This window comes from Camelus bactrianus, chromosome 31 (assembly GCF_048773025.1).
Source record: "Camelus bactrianus isolate YW-2024 breed Bactrian camel chromosome 31, ASM4877302v1, whole genome shotgun sequence".
Classification (NCBI taxonomy): domain Eukaryota; kingdom Metazoa; phylum Chordata; class Mammalia; order Artiodactyla; family Camelidae; genus Camelus; species Camelus bactrianus.
In genome coordinates this window covers 21,385,449-21,407,767 of record NC_133569.1, presented here as the reverse complement: position 1 = coordinate 21,407,767, position 22,319 = coordinate 21,385,449, and the positions used below count along the sequence as shown (strand labels likewise).

At 54.2% G+C, this 22,319-nt stretch overlaps 2 protein-coding genes across 3 annotated transcripts; both read left to right on the top strand.

Moving 5' to 3' along the window:
* Positions 1-6: 6 nt before the first annotated feature.
* NPM2 (nucleophosmin/nucleoplasmin 2) lies at positions 7-11,968 on the top strand. 2 transcript variants are annotated; one of them, XM_074355700.1, is made up of 9 exons: positions 7-2,763; positions 3,028-3,108; positions 3,241-3,326; positions 3,509-3,634; positions 9,258-9,351; positions 10,111-10,286; positions 10,447-10,481; positions 11,335-11,368; positions 11,467-11,968. In XM_074355700.1, exons 2-9 carry the CDS (start codon positions 3,051-3,053, stop codon positions 11,509-11,511), a joined length of 654 nt encoding a protein of 217 aa, XP_074211801.1. In that variant the 5' UTR covers positions 7-2,763; positions 3,028-3,050; the 3' UTR covers positions 11,512-11,968. The 2 variants fall into 2 exon arrangements, with proteins under 2 accessions (XP_074211801.1, XP_074211800.1); XM_074355699.1 differs by lacking the exon at positions 7-2,763 and having other exon boundaries at positions 2,792-3,108; positions 11,467-11,967.
* An 8,022-nt stretch (positions 11,969-19,990) lies between these two features.
* On the top strand, positions 19,991-22,212 carry FGF17 (fibroblast growth factor 17). The gene is made up of 3 exons (XM_010955011.3): positions 19,991-20,186; positions 20,434-20,540; positions 21,594-22,212. The coding sequence occupies exons 1-3, from the start codon at positions 20,063-20,065 to the stop codon at positions 21,885-21,887; spliced, it is 525 nt and encodes a 174-aa protein (XP_010953313.3). The 5' UTR covers positions 19,991-20,062; the 3' UTR covers positions 21,888-22,212.
* The last annotated feature ends 107 nt before the right edge of the window (positions 22,213-22,319 follow it).

Here is a 22,319-nt window from a genome sequence, read left to right as displayed (position 1 = left end):
GCAGGGCGCCTTCCTGCTCCCGCGGGCCTCCGTACTGCGTCTAGCCTGAGTGCTCCGTGGTCGCTGGAGCGTTCTTCTGGGGGAAGGCCAGAGTTGGGCCGTGTGCCCGGCGGAGGTATCCGCGGAGGTGGTCACAGGGACACTGTTCCAAGACCTGGTCCTTGGCCGGGAAGAACTCAGTGGAGTGGGTGAACAGGCTGGAAAGGGTGGTCACTGCGCTCTGAGTTTGCTCTGGGAGTAAGGAGGAGGGGCCTCCAGGAACGAGCAAGTCACAGGAAGGCAATGAAAAAACACTGAGGCATGAAACATCCTGTACCTTTCCAGGAGTTGCAAAAACAGCAGTGACCGGAGGGAGAGGGCAGTGCTGAACGTGTCTGGATGAAGGGTGGGGCACAAGAGGTTGGGATTTGATCCCAAAAGCCATTAAGGTTCAAAGCAAGCTAGTGACCAATCTTTAACTCACCAACTAGTGAGTAATAAGAATTTGAACCAAGACAAGGGCTGTGAAGAGAGAGTTGAGAAATATTGGGGGTGAGGGGTGCAATCAGCGGACTTTGTGAGGGTCAAGGAAAGCGCATTGTAATATGATTCCCAGGATCCAGAATAGGGCTCCAAGTGACTCAAGGCGGAGGAATCGTGGGACACTATGGAGGAGAGGGCGGAGCATTTGGTGAGCCTGGATGGAACTCTTATCCAAGGAGACTTCCCTGCTCTTGCAAACAGAGCACCTGGAATTGCACAAAAAGTAAGAAAACAGAAAAAGAGGGAAGACGTCCCAATCATTTTATAAAACAAGCATTCCCTGATAACCAAAACCAGACGAAGGCATTAAAGAAGAATGGGAAAACACCTTCAGACTGACCTCCCTCATGAACGTGAACGCAAAAATACCTAACAAAATATAAACAAATCAAGTCCACGAGTATATGAAAAAGCATAATACTTCATGACCAAATGGGATTGACCTAGAAATGCAGGTTGGTTTAAAACATTCAAAGACTCAGTAATTCACCATATAAACGAATGTGGAAAAGCTGATTGTCTCAATGGATAAAGAAAAGGCACATGACAAAATTCAGTACCCATTCATGATAAAAATTGTCAGCAAGCTAGAATGAGAAACACTGTTAACCTGTTAAAAAGACGTCTATGAACACCCTACCACCAGCAGCATACCTGAAGCTGAGAGACTGAATGTCTCCCCTAAGATAGAAAACAAGAAAGAATGCCCACTCTTACCACTTCTATTCCGCTTTGTACCTGAGGTCCTAACTACAGCAAATAGGCAAGAAAATAAATAAGTATATGAATAAAAGGCGCATAGGTCAAAAAGGAAGAAATAAAACTGTCTTTATTCACAGATGTCATGATCTGGGGTACAAAAAAGCTACTGGAACTAATGAATTTTGCAAAATCAGAATACAAAGTCAATATACGAAAGCCAGCTGGATGTCTGTATACCAAAAGTAAACTATTACAAGATGAAATTTTAACATATATACTATTTGCTGTAGCATCCGAAAACATGAAATACATAGGAATAAGTTTAACAAGATGTGTGCCAGATCTGAAAACAAAAATCTATAAAACATTACTGAGGAAAATTAAAGATCCAAATAAATGAAGAAATTAAAACATGTTCATGGATTGGAGGACTCAAAATTGGGATGGCAATTTTCCCCAAATTGAACTATGCATTCAACAAGATCCCAGTAAAATTCCCAGGTTTTTTTGCTTGTTTGTTTGTTTTTGTAGAAACTGACAGGCTGATTCTAAAATTTATATGAAAATGCAAAGAATCTGGAAGACCCAGAACAGTTTTGAAATAGAAGTACAGAGTTGGAGAACTCAACTACCTGATTTCAAGATTTACTATAATGCTACAGCATTCAGGACAGTGTGGCATTGGTATGAGGGTAGGCAGATAGACCAATGGGACAGAATAAAATCCAGAATTAGACCAACATATATGGTTAATTGATTTTTGACAGAAGTGCCAAGGTAATTCGATAGAGAAAGAATAATCTTTCCCAAAAAGGGTGCTAGAGGAATTAGATGTCCACTTAGGGGGAAAAATGAACCTTGACCTTTATCTAACATCATGCACAAAAGTTAACTTCAAATGGATCACAGAAGTAAAAGTAAAAGCTAAAACTGCAAGACTTCTAGAAGGAAACTTCGGAGTTTCACAACCTTGAGTTGAGAAAAGATTTCTTAAAATATAAAAAGCGTGAGCCATAAAAGAAAGAAAAATATTTGGCTTCATCAAATATTTGGCAGGGGAGGAAAGACACGCGGAAAGGCAATGAGCACGAGGGGGCAATAATGCTGCTGCTTCCTGCCTGGTAGCAAAGCACCTCCAGCTGGCGGGCTCCCGCAGCAGGCCTCAGTGGGTCCCCATTGGTCAGGACACTGTTCTCACGGCGTGATCGTGGACCGGCAGCATCCACCTCACCTGGGAACCGGTTACAAATGCAAATTCTGGCCTCAGCCAGACCTCCCCAGTAGAAAACGGTGGAGGTGGGGCCTAGCGCTGTGTGGGTCGACAAGCCGTCCAGGTGCGCCTGAGGCGCAGCGAGGAGGAGAGCAGAAGAACCGAATGGGGCTCATTAGACCCCTCCCGTTAACCCCTTCCCAGGCTTCATAACGGCCCTCTTGTGGGCGGCCGGTCCTCAGGTGAGGCCGGGATGAGGCTGGAGTGAGGGAGCCCGAGAGATCCGAGGAGGAGCGGATGGCGTGAGCCGCGCCCGCGAAGCAGGGACGGTGAGATGGAAGAGGGGCTGCGAGACGGCCGGGCTCCGGGCCGAGCGGACCTGGGACCCGGCACCGCCCGCCTTCCGCGCGGCTGCCCAGCGCCGCAGCCCAGGGTGCGGGGAGGGCCTGCAGGGCAGCCGGGCCCCTCGCGGCCTCCCCTTCTGTTTGGGGCGCTCTGAGCATCCCCGTCCGCGGAGTTCTCCCCGTGGGGGCCCCCAGCTCGGGTGTGGGCAGCTGTGCCGGCCAGGGGTTGTAATGCGCCCCTCTCCGCAGCTGCTCGGCCCCCGCCCCGCATCATGAATCGCAGCCGCACGAGCAGCACCTCCGAAAGGGCGGCACCAGCCTTTCTCTGGGGTGAGTGAGGCCCCAGGCTGTTCTCAGAGCACCCGGGGTCCTGGGGGTGCGTCACCCCGAGGGCTAGGGCTGGAGGGAGAGAGGGGACGCCTCCCTGGAGCCTGCCCTCCCGCACGCCGTCTACCTTCTCAGGCTGTGAGCTAAACCAGGAGAAACCCACGTGGACCTTCAAAGCCCAGAAGGAGGGGAAGCAGGACTGTAAGCTTTTGCTGAGCACGGTGGGTGTCCCCCCGCACCCCGCACCCCCACCAGGAGGGGAGGAAGGTTGGAGCCGGGAGGGAGTTAGGCAGGTACAGAGGAGCAGGTGGGACTGCGCCGTTCCACAGGTGGAGCAGGGTTTCCCTCCTCTGCCCTCGGGGTGATGAGGTTTTCAACCCTATCTGCTTTCGTCCGCTCTCAGATTTGCCTGGGGGAGAAAGCCAAAGAGGAGATGAACCTGGTGGAGATCCTGCCTCCAGGAAGCCATGAAGACAGGAAGAGGAAGCCCATCATCCTTGCCTCCCTTCGGGCCTCTGTCCTCCCCATGGTGAGCCTTTCCCTGCGGCTCTAGGAAACCCTGGCCCAAGCCCTAGGAGGCCCCGCTCAGGCCTCACCCTCTGGGTGGGGATGGACCCTAGGTGGGGTGCCCGCATCCTGCGGAAGTGCAGCTGTGCTAGAGAGGCGCAGAGGCCATGACTAAAGGCCTGGACTCAGGAGGCAGGGAGGCCCGTTTCCAGCCTTGTCCACTCTTTACTAGCTGTGTGACACGTTAAATAACCTCTCTTCCAATCACATTTTCACCTGTTTACTGCTGGGGACCAGACACTGTTGATGATTTACATACTGCTTGTGGATCCAGAAATTTCTCACATCTAATAATTTATCTTGAATTTTCTATGCAAATCTTCGTGAATAATGGCAGTTTTTGTGGTTTGTTTTTTCTAATCCTGTTAACACTGGCTAGGATCTCCAGTATAATAACTCTAACCCTCCAATTAGTCCAGGACAAAAAACTTTCTCTAACACCCTGTATCTGACCCCCCTCTTCACTCTACCTCCACAACACACCCCAGTCTGACCGCATCTCACCACCGCCCTGCTGCATCCTGGTCCAGGTGACCATCACCTCTTGCTCACTCTCATTGCAGGGCCTCCTAACTGGTCTACCGGCCTTCATCCTTGGTCCCCTCTAGTCGATTCCAGGGGGTGACAAACTACTGGATTAAGTCCAGACCACTGCCTGTTTTTGTGAATAAAGTTTTACTGAAACACAGCCACACTCCTTCATTTACATATTACCCATGGCTGCTTTCACTCCATAACAGCACAGTTGAGTCGTCTCCACAGAAACCATATGTTTTAAAAGCCTGAAATATTTACCATCTGTCCCTTTACAGAAGAAGTTCCCCAACCTCTGGTCTATGCTATATACAGCTGCCAGAAAGATCCTTTTAAGCAAAGGTCAAATCCTGTTGATTCTCTGCTAGAACATTTAGATCAGTGGCTTCCTAGTTCATTTAAAGTGAGATTCAAGATCCTTTGTGTTCTGGCCCTCAACAGCTTCCCAGATCTCAACCTTTGCTGCTCCCCCGACCCTAACCCTGCTAAAACCACGCTGGCTTCCTTGATTCTACACCGCGAGTTCCAAACATTCCCCCTCCGTGGGATCTTTACGCTTACTGTTCCCTGTGCCAGGGACACCCTTGCCCACCTCCCCCTTCAATCTGGTGTTTGTTCAGACCTCATCTCATTGGTCTTTCCTGGCTACAAACAGCATCCCGTCTCTCTGCCCAACCCCCAATCGCACTTTCCCCCCATGGGATCCATCACTGACACTGGTTTTCATCTGCCCATTGTCTGTCCCCCAAGTCAGAATATAACTCCAAGAGAGCGAGGATTTCGCCTGGTTTTCTGCATTATCCATAGTGCGTGTATCCTAGTGTCTGCATGTTGTAGGAACCCAATGTCTACTGAATGAGTGAGTAAGTAAGTGGACGAACTGTGTGGGGCTGGTTTGATTGCTAAACTATTGTGACTAATAGTTTTAGATCTACTCAGATGTTTCTGGTTCTTTGGGTCAGTTTTTTATCAGCTGTATACGGTTGAGATTCACCAGTGTTAGGTGTACACTTGAGGAATCTGACAACTGTATATAACTGGGCAAACCACCAAAATCAAGGTAGAGGATTTCCATCACCACCACCACCCCCGCCAAATTTCCTCATGCGTCTTTGCAGTTAATGCCTTCCACCCACCACTGCCTCTGGTAACCACTGACCTACTTTCTGTCACCAGAGTTTAGCCGTTGCTGTAAATTCATTTAAATGGAATCATAAAATACATACTCTCCTGGGCTGGCTTTTTTCACTTAGCATAATGCTTTTGAGATTTATCTATGTTGTTGGTGAAACACTAACATGCTCCTTTCTTATAGCTGGGTAATATGCCACTCTATGATACATATAATACATATAGTGTATATTATATATAAATATATTGCATAATTATATAATATAACATTTATCTTATATATAATACATATACACATATATAATATAAAATTTGTTAATTCACCTATTTATGGACATATGGACATTTTGGGTAGTTCCCAGTTTTGGACTGTTATCAATAAAGCTGCTATGAATGTTTAAGTGTATTTGTATAGACAGGTTTTCATTTCTCTTGGGTAAATACCTAGGAGTGGTACTGCTGGATCATGGAATAAGTATACGTTAAACTTCATACCAAACCGCTAAACTGTCTTCCAAATTGCTGTACCATTCTGCATTTCTACCAGCAATGTTGGAGAATTCCAGTTGCTCCACATCCTCACCAGCACTTGGCATTGTCAGTCTTAATTTTAGCCATTCTAATATATGCAGGGTGGCATCCCATTTTGGTTTCTATTTTTCCTTGATGGCTGGTGATGTTGACCATCTTCTTATTTGGGTTTTGGTCTTTTGTGTATCTTCTTCTGCAAAATGCCTGTTTAGATGCCTTGCCCATTTTTAAACTGAGTTATTCTTATTGACTTGTAGGAGTTTTTTTTAATAGTTTTTGGATATACATTCTTTATCAAAAATATTTCAAATCCTTTCTCCTAGTGCGTGGCTTGCCTTTTCATTTTCATAATCATATTTTGTTTTTTATTATTTTAATATTTCTTAAATGGACCAGAGTAACAAGTATGCAGCTTATCTACTCTGCTGGTTTTTTTGTTTTGTTTTGTTTAGTACTTTTTTTTAAATTGAAGTATAGTCAGTTTACAATGTTGTGTCCGTTTCTGGTCTACAGCACAATGTCCCAGTCATGCATATACGTACATATATTCATTTTCATATTCTCCTCTTTTCTCTTGCACTGGTTTGGAAGCTGCAGAATCTCATTCTAATCTTTATCGGTTCTCCTTAATTTTTTTAACAGTCATGCATGATCAAAGCCTAAAATTAACGTTTCATTCCTCCTGAACCAAGGGGTTCTAATTACCCCCTTCTTAACTTACATGTTGTTATCATGTAGCATTTTAGCTTCAACTTGTTTTAAACCCACTTAACATAGTCCTATTTTTTTTACAAGAATGCTTATTTAGGCCTTTGTTGACTAATTTGTTTTCTCACCACTGCTTTTTGCAACCACTTCTTCCTTCTCAGTTTAACTGCCATCTTTTGGAAACATCCCCTAGTAGGTCTGGGAGTAGTAAACTTACTTGGGCTTTGCTCAGAAACATCTTTATTTTACCCTCACTCCTTGGCTGTCCCTTTACAGAAGAAGTTTCCCAGCCTCTGGTCTATACTATATACAGATGCCAGAAAGATCCTTTTAAGCAAAGGTAAGAGGTTATTTCCCTCAAAACATTGGTGATACTATTTCTGTTCTTCTGGTTCCTAGTGTCACTGTTGAAATCCTCAGTCTCTCTGGTTATTGATCCTTTTTTTTTTTTTTTTTTGGAAATCTGTCCTCTCCAGTTGAGTTTTAGATCCGCTTTGTGCTAGCTGACTGCCATCTCACCATGGCATATTCAGCTGCGGATTTCATCTGTCCAGGGCTTCGTTTCCTGAATATGAGGATCTGTGTTTTGGGATCATTTCTGGAGAATTCTTGGTTGTTACCACTTGGAACGCTGACTCCACTCTCCGCAGTCCCTAACTCTGGTTGGACGCATGTTGGACCCTCTGGTCTGTCCTCCAGGTCCAGCTCCTCCCTCATATTTTGTTCATCTCTCTCTGTGCTGCGTGCGGGGTGGTTTCTTCCCAGCGCTTCCCCAGTTTACTGATTTCTTGCTTCAGCTGGTTCCATCCTGCTTTTTAACCATCTGTTCAGTTTATTTCAATGCTTATGTTTTTGACATCTAGAAGCTGCCTGTGGTTCTTTTGATTTTTTGTAGTATCTTGTTCTTACAGTTCTGATTCCTACTTTTTATATTTTTGGTTTTCGTCAAACTCACGGCACATTGTTCAGGCTGTGATTTCCTTACCTCGGCTTCTCAGCTGTACTGGGCTGCCCCGGCTTCTTTCTGCTGCCGCCAGCAGGGCGGTTTCTCGTGCGTTCTGTCATTTTAGGTGGTGAGCTCGTCTTCTGGTTTGGTTCTGTTTTCTGAAAGAATTCCGCTTGGAAAGGCTTTGGGGTGTCCCAAGAGAGCGGCTTTGTGTTTGCGTCTGCCACTTGCCCCAGGAATGTCCCACGCCTGGGATTTTATACAGAGCTCTTGGCTTGGCAGTTCCCACCGAGTAAATCCAGACTTGGTGTGAGTGAGAGGAACGGCCGTGGAAGACAGGAGACTCTGTGACCCCATCCACGTGTCTTCCTTTCCCTCCTTTGATGGTGGGTCATTCCTACTTGGATGGTTTGGGGTCCTTCAGTCCCCTCTCCTCACCCCGCACTCTGGGGCTTTGTACTGACATGTAGTCCTTTGAGGGCCTCAGCCTCCATACGGTGGGCTCTGTCATGGCTCCCCTCTTAAGCCCAAGGCCTTGTGCTTAAGTGTTACAACCTGAGTGTTACAGCCCTCACTGTTTTCAAGGACGCCCCCCCTCCCGCTCCTGCAGCCTCAGTCCCTGCACGAGCTGCTCTTCACTCTGACCCCTGGGGTCTCTCCTTTCTGTCTTACTAGTCAGGCAGGCAGCAAAAACATTGGATTGCATTTATCCAGCGTCCCTAGGTGCTTGTGGCTGCAGAGTTCCAATTTTTGCTAACTTACTTCCTGTCTGAACCAAAACTCTAAATTAATTTCCCAGCCTCACTCTCCTCTTCTGCAAAGGAATAGCCCCTCCTCTGTGGGCTTCTTGTGAAGATTTAAATGAGACAAAGCAGGTAAGATACTTTGCATGGGGCCTGGCACGTGGTAGGAACTTAAGAAAGGAGTGTCATCATTGTTACCCTAGAAAATTTGCGAAGTTTGGAAGAGTATAAGGACTACAAACACTGCACCACCCACTGAAAATGATGGCTGGCACTTCAGTGTATTTCAAACCTGTATTCCTGTGTGTGTTTCCACATTACTTGTAGGACAGTGGTAGGGCTGTAATACAACTTTGCATCTGCTCTCCTCCTTGGATCAGAGCCTTTGCTGGCTTGGGCTGCCGTAACAAAACACCACGAAGGGAGTGATTTAAACAACAGGTGTTTATTTTGTCACAGTTCTGGAGGCTGGAAGTCTGAGATCAGGGGGCCACTGGACCTCCTCCTGGCTTACAGATGGCTCCCTTCCACGTGTGTCCACACACGGCCTAGAGAGAGAGCGTGGTCTGGTCTGGTCTGCCAAGGGCACTAATCCCATCACGAGTGCCCCACCCTCCGGACCTCATCTGACCCTCCTTGCCTCCCAAAGGCCCCGTCCTCGATACCATCACACTGGGAGTTGGGACTTCACCATAAGAATTGGGGGGGGAGGGGGGACACAGTTTGGTCCAGAGCTGTCGGGCCTCTCTGTGCAACAGCCGCCCCTCAGCCTGGAAGCCTGTCTGCAGTCTTGGCAAGAATGAGCTTCTCAGATCCGTTTTCTCTGACAGAGGCCACGTCGGGAGGAAGGCCCAGAGGGGCTGAGAGTGCAGACAGGTCCAGGGAAGCCGGGAAGCCTGTGTGGTTGAGGACAGGGGATAAACTGAATATTTCTGCAGGAGGGCAGCCCCCGCCGGGGGCCAGGCCTGAGCGGCCCCCCCCTCCCCCTGCAGGTCGTCCTGGCGGGGTTGGAGCTCTCTCCTCCAGTCACCTTCCACCTCCGGGCTGGCTCTGGACCCGTGTTCCTCAGTGGCCAGGAATGTTACGGTAAGTCGAGCTTGGGCCTGAGAAACATCTGAGGGTACAGGGCCCAGCACAGGGTCGAGGACGTTACAGCTTCCCAAACCCTTGAAGGCTTCTTGAATTATTAGGGAAGATCCCCAAGGGGGCAGAATCGCCAGCAGCCTGGACTGGAAGGCCACGGGTACGGAGCCTAGCCCCGGATCTCCTGTGCCTCTCCCCACGTCCTCTGGGGGCCGCAGCCCCCCAGCTGTGCCACGAGGGTTGGGGTACACTGGTTTCAGCTTCAGCTGTGGGGGATAAATGGCATATTTGGTAAAAGCGCTCAACATGATGCCTGGTGGCAGCGGTAACAGGGACGCTAGCAAATCGCTGAGCTGTTGACCCTTGATGTTCCTTTAACTGCCCTCTTCTCTGTCCGGTGATGCTTCTTGCATCGGGATTCTCTCCTGCCCCAAACCCTGACAGGCTCCACTTCCCGCGGGGGCAGGTGTGGATTCCTTAGCTGCTGGTTCACCCTCTCCCTCCTCCCTCACCCGCTCCTTCCCGGCGTGAGTCCCCCTCCTGCCCGGCCAGAGCTGCAGCTCACCACCCCCACACCCCCGCCCTCCATCCACTCCTCGGCCCTGACCTTTCAGGGAGGCCAGAGAGGAAACCAGGTGGGCAGGTGAACACTTCCCACTTCCGAGCTGGGATCCCCCAGGACAGGTAGATCTCTGCGGGAGGAGGGCCGAGACCCTGTGGCTCCGAGGCCCCGCTCCTCTCACGCCATCGCTGACACTTCAGACCTACCCTGGGAGGAGGAGGAAGAGGAAGAGGGCCTGGAGGAGGAGGAGGAGGAAGAGGAGGAGGAAGATGATGACGATGACGATGATGATGATATAGACTCGTCCCTAGAGAAGGAGACCCGGGTCAAACAAGTCAAGAGGCTGGCGCCCCAGAAGCAGACAAGCGCTGCCAAGGTGAGGGAGGGGGCCCCCCAGAGGCTCCTCAGGGACCTGGGGGGAGTTGAGAGTTGAGGGCGCTGAGGCCCGGGGCAAGCCCTGCCAGGCGCCTGGTAGGAGTCCACTCTGACCCTGGGCCTCACCCGATCTCCCAATAATGCTTGCGTTTGGTTTCCAGAAAAAAAAGGTGGAAAAAGAAGAGGAGGCAGCGAGGTAACTCTTTCCATCTGTTTACTTAGCCAAAATCTTTTAGCTGAGGTATATAGTGCTCCAAAGAGAATGATGCCGTGGTGTGTGGTACCCAGGGACACAGGTGCACAGGTGTGCTACCACCGTTGGTTGGCACGGCCTTTTTGAAAAGCATTCCACAGTCCTTATCTTCTGACTTAATTCTGCTTCTGGTAGTTCCTTGCAAAGAATCTCATCTGAAATTATATGCACTAGGAAACTTACCACTGCATGACTCAAATAATAGTGAAAAATGGAAGCGTTCTAAATGCCCGTCAATATAATAGTTCCTTAAACTATGTCACAGCTTCTCAATGGAATGAGGCATATGCCATGAAGGGTACAGCCGCCTGGGAAGTGTTTACAGAATTCAAAGAGCAGGATAATAAGTGATTTTCATTTTATTTCACGTTTTTAGAACAAACAAACAAAAAGGTCCTGAAAGGAAACACACCAAAATGTTAATACTGGTAGGAGGTAAAGGAAGTTATAGGTAATTTATCCTCGTTTCTAGTTTGCTGTATTTTGTGCAATGTGGTTAACATTACTTTTATAATGAGAAAGAAACATTTGTGTTTCACACACAAATAAAGGAAAGCAGATGGAAGCTGAGGAAGAAAAAACATCTTGTTTAAAAAGAGAGTCAGAGTGGTCCCCGGCAGGTGACAGGTGGCCAGGCGAATTTGGCAGCTGCCACCTCTCCAGGTCCCAGCCCCCTGCTTCCCGGGCCCAGTTCTCCAGGGTGGGCACCAGGAGGGCGGGGGGCTACTGGCATGGAGCTGAGTGCTCTCTTTCCCTCCCACACCGCCACTCCTCGCCCAACCCCACCCTGTTCCAGATACAGTCTTAAAGACAGGAGCCCTCTGGGCAAGGTGAGTACTGACAAGAAGGGGCTGGCCCCCCTGGGGGAGGGTGTCGACTCTGAGGATGGGGAGGGGACGGGACACTGGAGCCCACCCTTCTCTCATAGGCCAAAACCACAATCAAACCTAAAAAGCCAGGATCCAAGAAATGAGGAGCCAGGAGTGGCCTGGCCTTAGTGACCGAGGGCGAGCCCGCGAGACCTCCATGCTGAGTCTGTGATGGACGTGTTTCGAGGAAACACAGGAGCACCTCACCCCAACTCTTGGTTTCAGCAGGACCGGGGAGGGGGGGGGGAAAGCCCCGACCTGAGGGCCACAATAAAGTTTGCTTTGCTAGGACCTCTGCAGCGGTCTCTCCCCAGGACCTGTTCTTGCCGGCTGCAGTGAGCCCATGTGCCCGGCAGAGGACAGCCGTGTGCCAGCACTTCCCGACCGGGTGCCCCAGCCCGCTGTGTTCTGCTTTCTCTCCCTCTTTTCTTGGCACCATCCCCCTGCCAGCTTTGGGGAAAGACCCAAGTGTCTCAGCCCCCTGACCAGCTTCAACCTTCTGCCCTCTGGCCTGAGGGAGGGAGCCAGAGCTGGTGTGGGTCTTCCTGCCCCCACACTCCTGGCAGGGCCTGGTTTTCCACATACAGAACTGAAGGGTGGCCCCTACCAGGAAGGGGCCAGCCTGAGGCTCTGCGTCTCCAGGCCCCAGCCTAGTCCTGCTGTCCCGGGGGTGCGCGTTTTCCAGGGCGAGCTACCCACAGGGACCTCTCTGGTGTGAAGGTCTGGGCTGGGCAGGAGCCCAGAGGCCTGCACCTTCAAGGAAACCTCCCCAGTGGGGAGACAAGGCAGGCTTGATGGGGGCTGTCAAAGGTCTCGTCCAGGAGGTGAGCCCGTGAGCACGCTCAGGCCCCAGACTAGCATTCCCCCAGGGTAACAGTCAGAGCCACCAGAACAGGGTTCGATAAATTGTTGGGGTAAAGCCAACAGAGGATGGGAAGGAGGGTGAAGGACCCATTGTGTGGCTCTGGCCTCCTGCCCCCTCCCAGCCTGCAGAGCCATTTTGAGGCTGGGTTCGCCCTCGGTGACACACAGATGGCCCCCCTCTTGAGTTTGCTGGCAGGGCCTCTGCTGGGCTTCCCCCTGAGACTCCCCAGCACCCCGACTGGCCAGGCCTGGAGTGGGCCAGTGCAGAATTGACCTTACCCTCTCCCCCAGGACCCAGCGAGTGGGTCCCAGAAGGTTGGAGGTCCCTGAATGCCAAATGCCAGGCTTGAGTCCCCCCCTGCCCCACCCTCCACCCCAGTCCAGCTTTCCTTGATGCCAGAATGGGGTGCAGGGAGGGCAGGGCTGGCATTTTTGCTCCTGTTCCCTACACCCCCTGAGACAGATGCGGGCTTGGTCCCACCCTCTGACAAAGGAGAACAAGCTGCTGGCCTCAGAAACCCAGAGTGACACGGGACATCAGTTCAGGTCTGGCTCCAGGCAGGCAGCTGGTATTCACCATGAAGCTGTGGCTTCATGCCACAGCAATACAGCGTAGGCAAGGCAGGGCAAGTCCCCTCTTCGTGTCGCCTGCAGCCTAGTGGAAACACAAGAGCCAACGCCGTATTGTCAGTTACCGTCCAGTGCTTTGGAGGAAGTAAAACCGGCTAATTTCCAGGGCGGGGAAGTGCTGTTTCATTAGATCTGAGAAGATCCCCTGAGGGTGGTGGTTACACATGGAGCTGACAGAAGGACATTCCTAGGAGCAGGAAAAGAGGGTGCAAAGGGCCTGAGGCAGAACAAGCTTGGAGGTTTGGAGGGAAAGAAGGCTGATACGATCACAGTAATAACACTGGGAGCTGGGCACCGCTCTAAGTGCCTCCCATGGACTCACTCCTTTCATCCTCACAACCGTGCCTTGAGGTGGATATTATTGGCCCCATTTCTCAGATGTGGAAAGTGAGGCACAGAGAGGTTAAGCAATGTGCCCCCAAGGGCACACGGCCAAGAAGGTCACACAGCCAGGGAGTCCAGCCCAAGCACTTGTTTTTAACCACTCTTGGCGGGGAGAGGGAGGTGTGGGCCGCAGCCAGAGCGCTAGGACACTGAGAGCAGAGTGGGAGTTAAAACAGAGTCCGCCGTATAACTGGAGCCCAGCATGGGCAGCTCCGGAGCGGTTATAGCAAAGCCAGTGTCCGCGAAGGTGCTTCTCCCCTCCACCAGCCCCAGGCAAGCACCCAGTTCTCTGGCTCAGCTGTGGGCCTGCACAGAGGGCACTCAACAGCTAAACCGCTGACCATTTGATTTCCACGTGCCGGCAGGAGGTGGGGCTCAAATAGCAAAGATGGGGGGCGTCTGTCTGCACTGTTACAGTGTCCTTCACCCTTCTCCAGCCCTTCTGTTTGTCAACAGGAAAAGGGTGGGCTGGGGTCAAAGCAGGTGGTGACAAGTGGCAGGTCCCCCCGCAGGTGGGCTGTGTGTCTGCACAAGCCAGGCTGTTAGGAGCAGGCGTGAGACGCCCCAGTTGGGGGATGTTGAACTTGGCACTAGGGGGTGGGATTAATCACCTTGGCCCAGGCTACTTCTCACTTCCCTTGTCACCTCCTGCCACCCCCCATAAATGTTAATGAACCCTACCCTTCTCCCCTCTCCCAGCTCCTCTCCTCAGGGGAGAAAGTCAAAATTTAGGAAAACCGAGGATGGACCTCATCAGAGTGCCCCTGCCCCTCTCTCTTTCTTGTGGAGCTTGACGCTTTTCAGGAAGTGTCCTTCATCTCAGTTGACGTGATGCCAGTTTTGACAGCATCAGCAGTCTCCCATTCCCTTTTTATAACTTAGGAAGGTGAGACCAGAGAGGCAAAGGGACTTGCTTCAGGTCACACAGCCGGCAAGGGCCGGGACCAGGGAATGAGGACAAAATCCAGAGTCCTGACCTGGAACACTCCCCACCTGGGGACTTCCCAGGGGGGTAAAGGGGCAAACGAGGTCAAAGACCAGGCCTGCAGGTGCAGAAGGGGAAGGGATGAAGAGTGGAAGACGCTGCACCCATGAAACAGGCTGCCCAGCTGTACCCCAGAGCCCCCTGGCACCAGCCCCTGGCTGAGCCCCAAGGCCAAGCTTGACTGCGGGCATCTGTTACCATGGAGACCCAGGCTGGGCTGGGGGCTGGCCAGTGGCAGCAGGCCCTCCCCCCGCTGATAGGAACCAGGCTCTCGGGCTCAGAGACCTTGGGTCCAGGTGAAACTCCCCCACCTGCCTCTCCTCACTGGCTTCCGTCCCCCAGCTAACCCCTCCACCCCGAACCCCAAGCCTGAGCTAGTCCCTCCATGCCTCTCTGCTCTTCCCTATGACTCCTCGGGACTGAGATCAGGAGGAGACAGCCTTTAATACCCTCTCGAGGGAGCTGGGAGCTGGTGAGGATGTGGGCATGAGGCTTCCCAGAGAACAGAGATGGAGCTGGCACCCATCACGGTGGACAGGTAGATTCGGGGACGCTCCTACGGAAGAGGCAAAGTTTAAATTGGGCCCCAAATGGTGGTAACAATGTGGAAAACAGAAATGGTCAGGAAGATCGGCCTGGGCAAAAGCAGAGAGGCGGGATGGCTGGGGTTTGTTTGGAGAACAATGAGCCCTGGGCTCGGAGTCTGGGCACCCGGTACCTTGTCCCAGCCAGCTGTGCTGCTAATCAGCTGTGAGACCCTCTTCGGGCCTCACTGGTGAATCAGGAGCCTGGACCACATCAAGAATCTCTAAGATCCCTTCCAGTTTTGACCTTCTTTCTGATTGATTCCAACCCTGGACACCCGTGGGGCGGGGGCCTCCACCGGGCTCCCCAGGCCAGCTCTGGCTCAGCACACCCCTGAGTCCCCCCAGCAGGGCACCTGGGGCGGAGCTGGGGCCCAAGTGCAGAGCTGGACAGGGCGGGAGGTGTCCCTGCCTGTCTGCATGTGGGGAGGGGTGGCAGACAGCTTTGTGGATTGATCCAGCTCAGGAAGGTGAGAAGGAGGCCTGGAGGTGAGAGTTTTGCCCTCCCACTCGTCCCTTTAGGTAAATAAATCCACATCCAGCATTTCCCCTTTTCTTCCCATCCTGGGGGCACGGAGACCTCCCGGGAGCCCAGAGCTGAGGTGTGAGCTTCCCTCAGCCCCCCTAAGCACGAGCCCCCTTCTGCGGGCACCATCAGCTGCCTTCTGCAGGGAAGGAACAGTGCAGAGTCCCTGGTCACCAGCTCCCAGGACCTGGGACATTGGGATATCTCGGGCGGGCAGGTGTTGTGCTGTAGAAAGAATCCGTGCTAGAGAGAAAGAGCGTGGACTTTGGAAACCCGGCTGCACCATTCACGAGCTGGGTGGGTCCTCAGCAAACAACCCACCACTGCACCTCAGTGTCCTCATCTGCAGGATGGGGGTGATACCTGGTGGTACAGAGCAGGGTGGCACCGGAGGTCATACAAAGAGGCTGCCAGGCGCTTCATCCCAGACAGCTGCTGGGGGACACGGGGAGAAGGCCCCGAGCTCCTCCCAGCCCTGAGAGGCTCAAGGATGGCTGCTGCCTTGACGGGATGGCGAGCGGGGCCCAGGACATATACTGTTGACTTCTGCTCAACAGCAGCTGTCTCACTTGGTCCTCCAACATCCGAGGCATTACCGTGCCCATCTCTCAGAGGAAACCGCCAAGGCCCAGAGGGAGGCGGCTTGTGCCAGGGCACCCGCTCTCCTGTTTCTGTCTCTGGCCAGTTTTCGAGACTCCTTGAGGTCCATCCACAGCCCCAGCTGCACCTTCCTTCCTTCCCCACCCGCAAACTGTGGCACCAACTATTTGCTGCCAGGCAAGACAACCTTAACCCCTCCTTCCCAGTGCTGGCCAGACAGCAGATAGGGGCAGCAGGGGTGCCCAAGACAGTGGAAGCAACCGCTCCTGGCCAAGCCCACCTCCTGCCCCCTGGAGGGAGGCTCCTCCTTTTAAGGCTGCTTCTGGGAGTTTCCAACCCCGAGCCAGACCCAGCGACCCCAGGCCTGGACTGACACCTGCAGCTCACCCTTGGGGAGGTGGGGCAGGAGAAGCTGGCCCTGAGAGGGGAGGAGGGGCCTGGCTGTTGGGGTCTGTGAGGGTCAGGAATAACGCAAGGCCAGCCTCCTGGTCCAGAAGGCTCCAGCAGCTCCATCCTCTGCGCTTGGGTAGCCCAGCGAGAGGCTGGCAGCCCCCGCCAGCCAGCGGCTGCTTTGCAGTCTCACTGGCCAGGAAGGTGGACCCCTCACACCTCAGTCTCCCAATTACGCCCTCCTCCCCCTCATCCTCCTCCCCTCTCTTCTCTCTCCTCCTCCTCCTCCCCTCTCTCTCCTCCTCTCCCCACTGAAAACCTGTGGCTTGAAGAGACCTTGGCTTCTCTGGGACTCTGCCCCCGGGGACTGCCCACATCTGCTCCTGACTTTGGGGGCAGGAGGGCGACGGCCCCAAGAAATCTCTCCGGCGATGGGAGCCGCCCGCCTGCTGCCCAGCGTAACTCTGTAAGTGCGCTGCCTCTCGGACTGCAGTCTTATTGCCATTTCCAGCCTCAGGGCAGACCTCACCTTCCCGGGACTCCCATCCGGATAGGCAGGGTGGGGCAAGAGTCGGGGTGGGGGTGGGCGCCTGGTGGGCCCCTGGGCCGGCTGCTGGCACCCACACCCGGGTCTGCCTTGTCTCCCACACAGGTGCCTGCAGCTGCTGATTCTCTGCTGTCAAACTCAGGTAGGTGGGGGCTCCCCACTATCTTTTCCCCATCTCTCCCACCCAACCAATGGTGGGGGGGTGGGGGCAGTCTCCCTTTGGTGGACAGAGGCAGATCCTGGCCTCTCTCCAGGTCCAGAAGACTCTGAGGTTTGTGGAGGGTGGGATGGGGCAGGAGAAGGGACTATGGCAGATGTGGGGTCTGATGGAGGTTTTTCTTTCCGCCTTCCCGAGTTCCCCTGAGGTCTCTGCTTCTTCCTCCATCCCTCCACACTGGGTTCCTCACAAGGTTAAGTGCAGGGGCAGCCGGGCCTGAGGGATGGAGCCCAGGAGTGGTCGGAAGAGGGTGGAAGTGATGGCTCAGGTGAGGCTTGTCCTCACAAGTGTCAGAAAGGACAGGTTTCCAGGCGAAGCCACCTGTGTGTTCCACCCACCACCCCACTCCCACCAACATGGATGTCTTGCGGGTCACTGTCCTGGGGAGTCGTGTGGGCAATCAGAAGGCCCAGCCAGGCTGGGCGACTCCTTACCTTCCGGGCAATGAGGTCAAGCCCAGAGAGGTTTGTATGGGACAAGATTCAGGGTTTGCCTCTCCACACCCCCCCACCCCAAGTGAGCCTCCCCCATGCACACCTCCCCCCCAGCCTCAGCCCCCTGTGCGAGCTCGGTCCCTTTTTGTGGTCCTTCATAAAAGTGCAGCTATTAAAATGCAGTGGTCCAGAACCGCTCTGGGGAGAGATCGCTTGGCTTTCCCAGGCCAGAGGCCCGCTTCTCTTCATATCCAGTGGGGACTTTTTTTGAAGGTAAATGCCTTTTCTCTGCGAGAGGGAAAGGGGCTGCCTTTGAAGCAGTGGGGGGGTGGGAGAGAGAGAGAGAGACAGCCCCCCCTTTTCCTTCCCCCTTTTGCTCTAGCCCCCGTTCCAGGCCTTTTGCTTCACACATCCAGGGAGCGCAAGAAGAAAGCCCCCAGCCCGGCTGGGAGGGGGCTGGGGGTGGGCCCAACCTGTTCTGGAAGGGGAATTAGCACAATGGTGCGGCTGGCCGGGGCGTTTATGGCCTGGCTGAGGCCCCATTCAGGACTCTCAGGGAAGGTGGCAAAGCTGTCCTTTTCCCCTTGAAGTGCCCCCTCACCCCCCCTCGGAGGGGGGGCCGGCAGGCCGGACCACAGCCATGCTTGAGGGGCCGTCTGACAAGCAGCTGTCTGCGGCAGTGGAAGGGGAGGTGCCCCCGCAGCGGGGACATGAAAGGGACAGGCAAGGTCCCGCGGGGAGAGCGACTTGTGGGCTGTGGGCTGTGGGGGGGCGTGGGGCTGCTTTTGTGCAGGGCTTGAAGGGGACAAGGAGAGGAGGAGGCTTTGGGGGGGCCCTCTCGGCTCCTGACCTGGAACAGACAGCCAGAAGAAGGCTGCCCGCCAAGAGGGGCGGAGGGCCTGAACCTGGGCCAGGAGGCTCCGGGGCTGGGGACGGGCCGGACCCCATCCAGGGTCCTGGGCCAGCCAGACCCCACCCCCTGGCAGGGAGGCAGGTCCCCCACCCCAAATGCCGGCCTCGGGTTTTCCCAGGGTGGGGTGTGGGGTGGACAGTGAGTCCACAGACACTGCTCTCACGGGCTGGCGCATGGGCGAACCGGGGTGGGAAACGAACAGTGACACACATGAAGGGTTAACCCCGAGCAGGTTACACTGTCAGCCTGAGGCTGCCCTCTCACCTCCTCCTTCCTCAAAGCTGATACTTCCCACCCCACCCTCGAGGAGAGAGGGGCCCCTGACAGATGCTGGTCTGGGTCTGGCTCTGTCCAGATGGTTGCGCTCGGGCCCGGGATGAGGGTGGACTTCGGGGATTTGGGGCAGGGGAAGGCTGTCCCAGCATAGACCAGCAGGATCCAGGTGGAGAGAGAAACGTTTTAGTGCGAGAGCTGAGGCTGTCACCAGCAGCTGGGAAATGTCATCCCGCTCTGCACCTTGCTGGGGAGAGAGGGCAGGAAGTTGTCTGTTTCTCTCCCACTCAGCGCTGCAGATGGAAGGAGAGACCAGGCCCAGAGAAGTCCCTGTTCTGGCTTTGAACGGTGCTCAGAGGGAAACAGCCCCTCTCCTCTCCCAGGAGAGCATCAGGTGGTGGCACAGGCAGATGACCTCACAGGAGAGCCACTGGGCCACCACCGGTAATGCCTCCACCTCCCTCCACTAAGGAGGCAACTTATGCCTAGAGGAGGGAGGAACCCTGGAAAGGGTGACTGGCTTCTCTGAGGGCCCTGAGCACCCAGGAGGAGTGGTAGGGGAGATGGGCCTGTGCTCAGGAATCCTCGGTTAGTGCTATAAAGAAATGCTTACAGTGGCCGTAAAAGAGCCTAATTAGGAGGGTCTTAGAGCCCCCACAATGGTTTCAAATGACTAACAGACCAGCGGCTACATGTGCACATACGTGTGTGCACGTGTGCTTGAGTGTGTGTGTGCATACGTGTGTGTGCATGTGTTCAGCATGGTCTCCTTCGAGGCCAGTGTGAAGGACTATGGAGACGTCTGGTCAACCTGGCTTACAGAGCCAAGCCCCTGGAGTTTTGGAGAGAGGACAAGCTCTGATCCTAGAGGCAGGACAGGAGGTGGGGGGAAATCGGTCACTAATGAGCTGTGTGGCCCTGTGCACCTCCTCTATAGACCAGAGGGACCGAGTACCAGCACCCTGAGCGTACTTCCAGCTCCCAGAGTCATGATGCCAAGCCTGAGCTGTATAACCAGGTGTCCTCTGGGCCTGGGAAGCTACCAGTCCTCTGCTCCATGGCAGATGAGGTCCAAGAGGTCATGATGACTGGCTCACCCACTGGCCTCGGAAGGTCATGGCCAGATGCACCTCTATTTCGCAGGGCAAATGACCCGCCCCCACCACACTTGCCTCTGCACCCCTCCCCTGGATGGACCTGCGGTGGTGTCACCCAAAGCAAATTGACACTATTTTTCCCTTGGTAACCGCAAAGGGGGAGAATCACCCGTCTCCTAATTTTAACCAGTACGTGAGGGACCAGGGGGCCATGACCGACCAGCTGAGCCGGCGGCAGATCCGCGAGTACCAGCTCTACAGCCGGACCAGCGGCAAGCACGTGCAGGTCACCGGGCGTCGAATCTCCGCCACCGCTGAGGACGGCAACAAGTTTGGTGAGACCCAGCCCTCCCCGGAGGCCACCCGCACCCCTGCCTGGCCTCGCCTGGCCCGTTGTCCCCACATGTGTCAGGGTGGAGACCGCAGTGAGAGATCAGGGAGAAGCCTCTAGGGGAAGGGCCCCCCAGGGTCTCCCAATGCCCCCCTCCGCTGAATTCAGGGGTCATGCTGGTGGGGGAGCTCTGCCGCATCCCTGGGCTGGCAGCCCCGATGGACGGAGGTCTTTGTCCCCCTCCCCCATAGCCAAGCTCATAGTGGAGACTGACACGTTCGGAAGCCGGGTGCGCATCAAGGGGGCTGAGAGTGAGAAATACATCTGCATGAACAAGAGGGGCAAGCTCATCGGGAAGGTGAGGCCCGGAGGCCGGAGGCCGGGGAGGAAGGAATGAATGCATCTTCCCGGGGTGGGGGACGCAGGGCCCCAAGAGCTTTCCACTGCCCTCTGCTGGGCCCGACCCAGAACCGTGGTTTCCTCTGCTCTCACCCCACCACTCAGCCTCTCTCCAGTCACTCCATTTAAATGAGTCCTTGGGGGGCTAGAAGCCCCCTGAGGACACTGGCTAATCCATAAGTATCTGTGGCTCTGATAGGGTATTTTTCCCAACTTAAATGAGTAAGAATTTCAGCACCTACATCAGGTCATAGCCCTTGTGTTGAGGGCCGGTCAGGGTTGAGAGTTGGGCCTTCATACAAGGCCAGAAGCTCCCCCAAGGTCAGTGGGGTCCATAAGCTCCAAGCAGCAAGACGCTTGTTAATTCCCTACTCGTGTCACCACCTCCTAGGGTAACCACTAGTTACACTAGCTACAACGGGGCCAGAGCTGTCGGGCATGGAGAGTTCCATTTCCTTTGGCATCGGCCAATCCTGGCTTCTGATTCTGGCTGTTCTCACCGAACATGTGCTTATTTTTGTCAAGCCGCAGGCTTCTCATCTGCAAAATGGGCACAGTGTCAAAGTTATCTATAGAGCCAGATGGGCCATGTTCTACAAACATTTGCCCCTTCTTTCCATCAGACTATTGCCTCCTTTCCCCCAACCCAGCAACGCCATTCACTCAGAACGTCCTCGAGCACGAGCATCCGCTGGGTAGGCACTGAACTGCAGAGTGACCTTGATCGTTCTGCCACATCTGGGTAAACTGAGGCTCAGCCTGGCTAAATACCTCGCTCAAGGTGTATAACTTCCGATGACAAGGTTTATTTCAGTTCTGATCTGACTCCAACAAAGCTTGTTCCTTCCTCCCACCTTCGTGTCTCCGACCAAGGCGCCCACCTCGCCGGGCAGAAATCCTTGGGCTCACAGCCCCTGACGCTCCCTCCTCGGCCCTACCACATAGGCCCATGAGTCAGACAAGCCAGCCAGGGTAGGCAGACATAGCCCTCCTCTCCTTCCTCTCCCCGCAGCCCAGCGGGAAGAGCAAAGACTGCGTGTTCACAGAGATCGTCCTGGAGAACAACTACACGGCCTTCCAGAACGCCCGGCACGAGGGCTGGTTCATGGCCTTCACGCGGCAGGGCCGGCCCCGCCAGGCCTCCCGCAGCCGCCAGAACCAGCGAGAGGCCCACTTCATCAAGCGCCTCTACCAGGGCCAGCTGCCCTTTCCCAACCATGCCGACAGGCAGAAGCAGTTCGAGTTTGTGGGCTCAGCTCCCACCCGCCGGACCAAGCGCACTCGGAGGCCACAGCCCCTGACGTAGTCAGGGACCCCGGGGGCGGCCTTCCCATCCCCTCCCCTTCCTAATCCAAAGACTGGGCTGGGGTGGAGGCAGGGGAGGCCAGAGCCCCCAAGGAGGATGCTGAGGACCACCGAGCATCAGAGTCCCCCTCCCTGGAAAGGAGCAGGACTGCCACTACCCGGAGCCTGCACTGGAGGAGCCCCCTGGATCACGGGGCAGGCCCTCCGGGAGGGGACGTTGAGGACCCTGGGATCAGGCCCCCTGAGCCAAGTGGGAAAGTCAGCAGGTTCAAGGCTTTGCAGACATGGTCTGGAGGTGGCTCTTCCTCAAATGCCCTCCCCATGCCTCCCTCAGTCTGCCCCCAGCCTCCAAATCCCTCCTGGCCAGAATGTAGGAAGGGACTTTTGTTTGGGTTTCAGAAAAAAAGAGAGAGAAAAAAAACAAGAGGGCTGG

Bases quoted from the DNA above. Each gene is read 5' to 3' on its own strand.
- NPM2 (XM_074355700.1), top strand. From the start codon at position 3,051: ATGAATCGCAGCCGCACGAGCAGCACCTCCGAAAGGGCGGCACCAGCC. The intron at 3,109-3,240 runs GTGAGTGAGGCC...CTACCTTCTCAG, and splicing joins GGCACCAGCCTTTCTCTGGG to GCTGTGAGCTAAACCAGGAG. The intron at 3,635-9,257 runs GTGAGCCTTTCC...CTCCCCCTGCAG, and splicing joins GGGCCTCTGTCCTCCCCATG to GTCGTCCTGGCGGGGTTGGA.
- FGF17 (XM_010955011.3), top strand. From the start codon at position 20,063: ATGACCGACCAGCTGAGCCGGCGGCAGATCCGCGAGTACCAGCTCTAC. The intron at 20,187-20,433 runs GTGAGACCCAGC...CCTCCCCCATAG, and splicing joins TGAGGACGGCAACAAGTTTG to CCAAGCTCATAGTGGAGACT. The intron at 20,541-21,593 runs GTGAGGCCCGGA...CTCTCCCCGCAG, and splicing joins GGGGCAAGCTCATCGGGAAG to CCCAGCGGGAAGAGCAAAGA.